Source organism: Colobus angolensis, unplaced genomic scaffold, assembly GCF_000951035.1.
Source record: "Colobus angolensis palliatus isolate OR3802 unplaced genomic scaffold, Cang.pa_1.0 Scaffold8, whole genome shotgun sequence".
Lineage (NCBI taxonomy): Eukaryota > Metazoa > Chordata > Mammalia > Primates > Cercopithecidae > Colobus > Colobus angolensis.
Window position 1 is genome coordinate 19477542 of NW_012121820.1, and position 7370 is coordinate 19484911.

Consider the following 7370-nt stretch of genomic DNA (forward strand, 5'->3'; position numbering starts at 1 on the left):
TATTATGCCGACAGCTCAAAGAGGCTGATGTAACTATACTATCAGATCAAGAATATTTTAAGACAAGAAACCTTACTAGAGATGAAGAGGATTATTTTATAATGATAAAAAGATCACTGTACCCAGAAGATATAGTAATTCTACCTAGAACTGCATCTAAGAGACAGGGTCTCACTTTGTTGCCCAGGCTGGAGTGCAGCGGCACAAACAGGCTCACTGCAGCCTCCACCTCTCTGGGCTCAAGCAATTCTCCCAACTGAGCATGCTACCTCAGCTGGCTAATTTTTAAACTATTTTATAGAGGCAGGGTTCCACTATATTGTCCAGGCTGTTCTCAAATGCCTAGGCTTAGATGATCCTCCCACCTTAGCCCCACAAAGTGCTGAGATTACAGGCATGAGCCACTGTGCCTGACTGGGTGATTTTTAACATCCCTCTTTCAGTCAGTGATAGAACAAACAGACCAGAAAAATCAATAAGGATATAGAAGATTTGAACAAATCATTAGCAAACTGAACCTACATGTCACATATAGAATGATGCAGCCATAGGTGTTAGAATGCATGTTCGAATGTACCTGCAGCACTTATCAAAGTTGACCATATAATGGATCGTTCAGCAAGTCACAACACATTTTATTTATTTATTTATTTTATTTTTTATTATTTTTTTTGTTTTTGAGGCGGAGTCTTGCTCTGTCGCCCGGACTGGAGTGCAGTGGCCGGATCTCAGCTCACTGCAAGCTCCGCCTCCCGGGTTTACGCCATTCTCCTGCCTCAGCCTCCTGAGTAGCTGAGACTACAGGCGCCCGCCACCTCGCCCAGCTAGTTTTTGTATTTTTAGTAGAGACGGGGTTTCACCGTGTTAGCCAGGATGGTCTCGATCTCCTGACCTCTCTGCCCGTCTCGGCCTCCCAAAGTGCTGGGATTACAGGCTTGAGCCACCGCGCCCGGCCACAACACATTTTAAATGATTGCAATCATATAGTGTATTTTCTATTGCCACAATAGAGTTAAGCCAGAAAGAAATTACAAAAATATAAAAAGAATGGGAGGCCAAGGCAGGCGGATCATGAGGTCAGGAGATTGAGACCAGCCTGGCCAACATAGTGAAACTCCATCTCCACTGAAAATACAAAAAAATTAGGCCAGGCACAGTGGCTCACACCTGTAATCCTAGCACTTTGGGAGGCTGAGGTGGGTCACGAGTTTGAGACCAGCCTGGCCAAGATGGTGAAACCTCGTCTCTACTAAAAATACAAAAATTAGCCAGGTGCAGTGGCATGCTGCTGTAATCCCAGCTACTTGGGAGGCTGGGGCAGGAGAATCACTTGAACCTGGGAGGTGGAGGTTGCAGTGAGCCGAGATTGTGCCACTGCACTCTAGACTGGGCAACAGAGCAAGGCTCCGTCTCAAACAAACAAACAAAAACGGCCGGGCACGATGGCTCACACCTGTAATCTCAGCACTATGGGAGGCCTAGGTGGGTGGATCCCCTGAGATCGGGAGTTTGAGACTAGCCTGACCAACACGGAGAAACCCTGTCTCTACTAAAAATACAAAATTAGCCAGGCGTGGTGGCTGAGGCAGGAGAATTGCTTGAACCCAGGAGGTGGAGGTTGCGTTGAGCTGAGATCGTGCCATTGCACTCCAACCTGAGCAACAACAGCAAAACCCCATCTCAAAATAAACATATAAATAATTTAAAAAATTAGCCAGGCATGGTGACGGGTACCTGTAATCCTAGCTGCTGGGGAGGCTAAGGCAGGAGAATCATTTGAACCATGGAGGCAGAGGTTGCAACAAGCGAGATCATGCCACTGCACACCAGCCCCGGCAACAGTGCGAGACTCTGTCTCAAAAAAAAAAAAGAAAAGAAAAAAAGAAAACTCCTAAGTATTTGGAAATTGAACATGGTACATTTTAAAGTAGTCTCAAAGAAGAAATGGTACTGGCAATTAGAATATATTTTCAACTGAATGATATTGAAGAAAATGGCTGGGCGCAGTTGCTCCTACCTGTAATGCCAGCAGTTTGGGAGTCTGAGGCAGGTGGATCACTTGAGGTTAGGAGTTCCAGACCAGCCTGACCAACATGGTGAAACCCCATCTCTACTAAAAATCCAAAAATTAGCTGGGCATGGTGGCAGGTGTCTGTAAGCCCAGCTACTTGGGAGGCTGAGGCAGGAGAATCACTTGAACCCAGGAGGCGGAGGTTGCAGTGCACCAAGATCATATCATTGCAGTCCAGCCTGGGTGACAGAACAAGACTCCATCTCAAAAAAACCCAACATCCAGTCTTGTGTGATGTAACTAAATCCGTACTCGTAGGAAAATTTATTGCCTTAAACAATAAAAAATGAAATACTATGAACAATTTTGTCAGTAAGCTTGAAAATTTAGATGAAATGGACAAATTCCTAGAAAAACACAACTTACCTAAATTGACAAAGAAAAAACAGCAAATCTGAATGTTTTATCTGTGAAAGAAATTGAATCTAATTTAAAATCTTCTCTCAAAGAAAATCCAGGGAGAGATGTCTTCACAGTGAGTGAATTTTCCCAAATCTTTGAGGAAGAAATAACATTAATCTTTTCTGAATTATTCTCAAGAAAATAAAGAAAAAATATCATACAAACTTATCAGAGAACAGAAGAAGCTCATTTTGTGAGTGAAATGAAATCAGCAATCTTGTTCTGTTGTAGAATTCCCCTTGGCTATTATGTATGTCTTAGAACTATAATTCACCTCTTACCTTTAGTATGTTGACTTTTTTTTTTTTTTTTTTGAGACGGAGTCTTGCTCTGTCGCCCAGGCTGGAGGGCAGTGGCATGATACCAGCTCACTGCAAGCTCCGCCTCCCGGATTCACGCCATTCTCCTGCCTCAGCCTCCCGAGTAGCTGGGACTACAGGCGCCCGCCACCATGCCCAGCTAATTTTTTTGTATTTTTAGTAGAGACGGGATTTCACCATGTTAGTTTCCATCTCCTGACCTCATGATCCGCCCGCCTCGGCCTCCCAAAGTGCTGGGATTACAGGTGTAAACCACCACGCCCGGCCAGTGCATTGACTATTCTTTAATGGATATTTAGCACATCAGACTTTATTTTCTTTACTCAATTCAACAGATAGTCCCAGCAGCACAAAATGGTCCAGCGATACTAAATTATTCTCCACCATATGCACACTGGCCAGTTGGCATAGAACAGTATTCCAGGAAGGAGAATACTGGCATAATAGTTTGCTGACATAGTAGTTTTCTCCCCACTCCCTACTCTGGACACTAGTAATAGTAAGGTTTAACTTATTTTTTTTTAATGTCTGTTTTTTTTTTTCTGCAGACTCCATTAATAATATACCTCTTTCATTTCCTAATTGACTATGCTGAATTGGTGTTTATGGTAAGTAACCTTCCATACAAAATTGACATGTATATATTTTAAAATTTTATGATTTATTGTCTCTCTCTCTCTCTTTTTTTTTTTTCTGAGATGCGGTCTCGCTGTGTTGCCCAGGCTGGTCTTGAACTCCTGGACTTAAGTGGTCCTCCCATTTCAGCCTCTTCAGCTGCTGGGACTATGGGCACATGCCACAGTGCCCAGCTTGTCATCTTTTTTTTTTAAGAAAAAAAAAATCTATCTTAGGAACACAGGAGTTTCTCAGAAAATAAAAGCAAAAATTTATGTCTTTACTTTGAATTCATGGAACTGTGGCAGTATTATGGAAGTGTGAGGAATAGTTTCTGATGTGTAACCAGTTCCAAATACTTACTCTTTTTAGAATTTGGTTTCTGGGCTATATATAGTCTTGAATTTTCTAGCTCCAAGATTCTGTGATTGGCTTTAATTGTGATGCCAGTGTGGAGGGCATTCTGAATTTCCTAAGCATTTTGCCAAGAGATTCTGGGAGTCATTATGAAAGAAGAGGACACAGGGTTGAGGCTTTCAGGGGCGAGAAGCTTCAGAATTGAGATGACAGGTCTATGTTTTGAGAGCATAGCAATTTGAAACTGTTTTCTGGGATTGAAAATTTGAGTCAAGAAATACCCAGGAAGCCCACTGAGGTCTTCCTTAGTAATTATAACGAATACTATTTATTGAGGACCTACTGTGTATGCTAGGCACTTGACATACATCAGGCCTGCAAAGCAGTGGGTATTTCCATTTTACAAAAAGCATAAGTAACTTGCAATTCTAGAGCAGATGTGGGCCACTAAACTGAAGTGAACCTAGATGGGTCCTGATCCTCAGGGATTTCTAGTTCACTCTCCCTGAATGGGCCTTATCTTTGGGTAGTCAAAGTGAGGGTTGAAGTTCTGCCTGATTGTAAGAGTCCAGTACTGGGTAGTCCATCACTATCTCAAAACTCCAAACCCTGGTAGCACTCTAGTACTCTTACACTTACTGTGTTCTGTTTCCTATTATTTATCTTTCTTTTGACAGATAACTGATGCGCTCACTGCTATTGCCCTGTATTTTGCAATCCAGGACTTCAATAAAGTTGTGGTAAGTAGTTTGTGGGTGGGACAAAGCTGGTGGAATTTGGTAACCTTCTGGTCTTTGTTATTACAAAGAATCAAAGATCTTATACTTAAGGATCTGGCTGCTTTAGAGTGCTAGGAAGTGATGGTGAAAATTCTGGCCTGTTGAGCCAGCTGTGGAATGATCAACCCCAAACCCACAAGACAGCTTTACTAACAGATAAAGAAGGGTCAGCTTCATCTGTGTAGCTTATTAATAACTATTAATATCCACATACCTGTGCAAGTTCAGACTTCTGGAGTAGCGCTGAACAACAGTTATATTATCTGTCATTGTGAGGACCCTTAAAAATCTTCCAGTCCTTTCACCAGTCTTTTTTTTTTTTTTGCAAAGGAAGAGAAATACAGCTTTTAAGTAAGTCACTGTTACGCCTATCTGAGGTAAAATTGGATTCTCAGTGTCATTTCTGTGTCCCTGCAGAAAGTAATCTTAATTGGAAAATTTGGCATGTATTAAATGCCTGAGATAAACTTCAGTCTTAATCCATATGTAATAGCCAAGGGGAATTGCATAGTGGGACCATTCTTCTTTTCCTGGGATCTGAGAAAGTTAACAGATTAATCTTCTGTACCACCCATGTAGTTATATGGCTACAATACTCCTTGACTGGCTGGGAGCCACTGAGAGAGAAGTTTTAGGCTGGGGTGAAATAAGGCTGCATCTCATTGGCATTGTCTGTTTGTGGTTCATTTTAGCTTTTGTTACTAATAAAACCAGAAATAGCAGTCTGCTTTTCTGTGTCACTGGTCATCAATGACAGATGAAGCTGGTGAATTCTAGAATTTTAGACCTCAGAGAGATTTTTAAAAATATCTAGACTGAGGTTTCTTAACTTGGGGTTCATTTATAGCCTAAATGGGCCTATGAAACCGTGGAAATGGTATGAAGAATTATATGTGTATGTGCATATGTCATTGTTACCGAGAGTTCATAGCTGTTATTGGTGTGCAGTCTTTGACTCTTCCCCTAAAATTAAGAACTATATTTTAGAGACTTCGTATCACCAAGACCAGGGAGTACATATCTTAAACTAATGGAGCATATCTTGAAAACTTTAGGGGCTGAGATGAAATGCTTTAATAGGATTCTCTTGAGGGCCATAGATGAAATAATTGGGCATGGGATTCATAAGCTGAGAAATTCAGGGATAAATTAGCAGTGACTGTTTTCTTCTCTGAGATAGGTTGGGTAGGTAGACAGTCTCTACCAATAATACAAAGATTAGCTGAGTGTGATGGCGTGCACCTGTAATCCCAGCTACTTGGGAGGCTGAGGCATGAGAATCATTTGAACCAGGGAGGTGGAGATTGCAGTGAGCCAGGATCCCGCTGCTGTACTCCAGCGTTGGCAACAGAGTGAAACTGTATCTCCAAAAAAAAAAAAAAGTAGGGAAAAAATAAACCAGTGTGTGTGCATATATATATATATGTATATGTGAGATATGTATGTGTGTGTGTGCATATATATATATATATATGAGAGATATATATATATGTGTGTGATACAGATACGAATATCTGAGGGAGGATTTGTAGCTTTCATCTAAGACCACAATTACCCAAATCTTAATAACCAAAATGTAAAACTAAAATGTGTTTTAATGAAAGTTGAGTAGATGCTAATGCCATATGTGTTTTTTTCCCTGCTCAATTCTCATCAAAAAACTTCCCACGCTCCCCAGTTAAAACAATTTTTTGCTGAAGACCAGCCTGGGCAACATAGTGGGACCCTGTCTCTACAAAAATTTTTTAAAAAAATTAGCCAGGAGTGGTGGTATGCGCCTGAGGTCCCAGCTACTCTGGAGGCTGAGACGGGAGGATGGCTTGAGCATGGGAGGTCACGGCTGCAGTGAGCTGTGGTCGTGCCACTGCACTCCGCTTGAGTGACAGAGTGAAACACTGTCTCAAAACAAAACAATTTTTAATGGTAGAGGTGGTTTATGAGGAAGCAATGAAACTAGGTTTCAGTTAATCGCCTAACAAAGTCAGGTTTCATTGTCAATAGGAGAGATGCCTTTAATTTAGAGCACCAATAATTTTAATTCATTTGTTATTTCTGAGTTTATTTGGAAATATATAGAGATTTTTGGGTTTTTTTTTCTTTGCATGATTTAAAGAGGGAGAGAGAAAGCCAAATGATCTTGTCAATAGCCTGGTTTTTAGTGCACCAAGACATTCTGGTATCACCAAGACTGAAGTAAAATTTGGAATGTTTTTTGTTTTTCCATTTTTCAAGTTCAGACTATTAGAACATTAGGTTTCTTCATCAGAATAGGAGTTTTATGTATTCTATGTCAAAAATTAACTCATTCTAAATGGCAGATTTTGATGATACTAACATACTACTGTTGATTTAGATTGGATAGCAGCATGTCTTCCTCTAAATCTTCTCCCCTTTGTCAGAAGAGTTCATATCACATAGTCTGGGAAGTATTTAAATCTTGGTGGGATTTGAGTCTTTTTATCCCACCAGATGAAACTGTGTCTACACACAGATGCATCTGGGAGAACTATAGGGCAGAGACAGGACCACACCCCCACCCCCTCTCCAGCTGTTAGCCTGCGGGCTGAATGCTGATGGTGACCAGTTGGTTATCATGACATTTTACATCTATCTCACTTGACAAAAACAATGTTAGTCTAGTCTGTCCTTTGCTGAGATGATGCTTCTTGTTTGGAACTCAGAATTTGTGTTAAGATGGCTGGGCGCGGTGGCTCAAGCCTGTAATCCCAGCACTTTGGGAGGCCGAGATGGGTGGATCACGAGGTCAGGAGATCGAGACCATCCTGGCTAACACGGTGAAACCCCGTCTCTACTAAAAAAATACAA

General features: G+C 41.3%; 1 protein-coding gene across 1 annotated transcript in view; it reads left to right on the plus strand.

Moving 5' to 3' along the window:
- The window catches only part of LOC105502614 (phosphatidylinositol glycan anchor biosynthesis class U protein-like), a gene marked incomplete at its 3' end in the record, with an annotated part of 51202 nt that overhangs the window by 18229 nt on the left and 25603 nt on the right, over positions 1 to 7370 (plus strand). Inside the window, exons 3-4 of the mRNA XM_011929216.1 lie at positions 3342 to 3401; positions 4443 to 4505. Of these exons, the coding sequence (XP_011784606.1) occupies positions 3342 to 3401; positions 4443 to 4505 (123 nt within the window). The remainder of the gene's footprint in view (positions 1 to 3341; positions 3402 to 4442; positions 4506 to 7370) is intronic.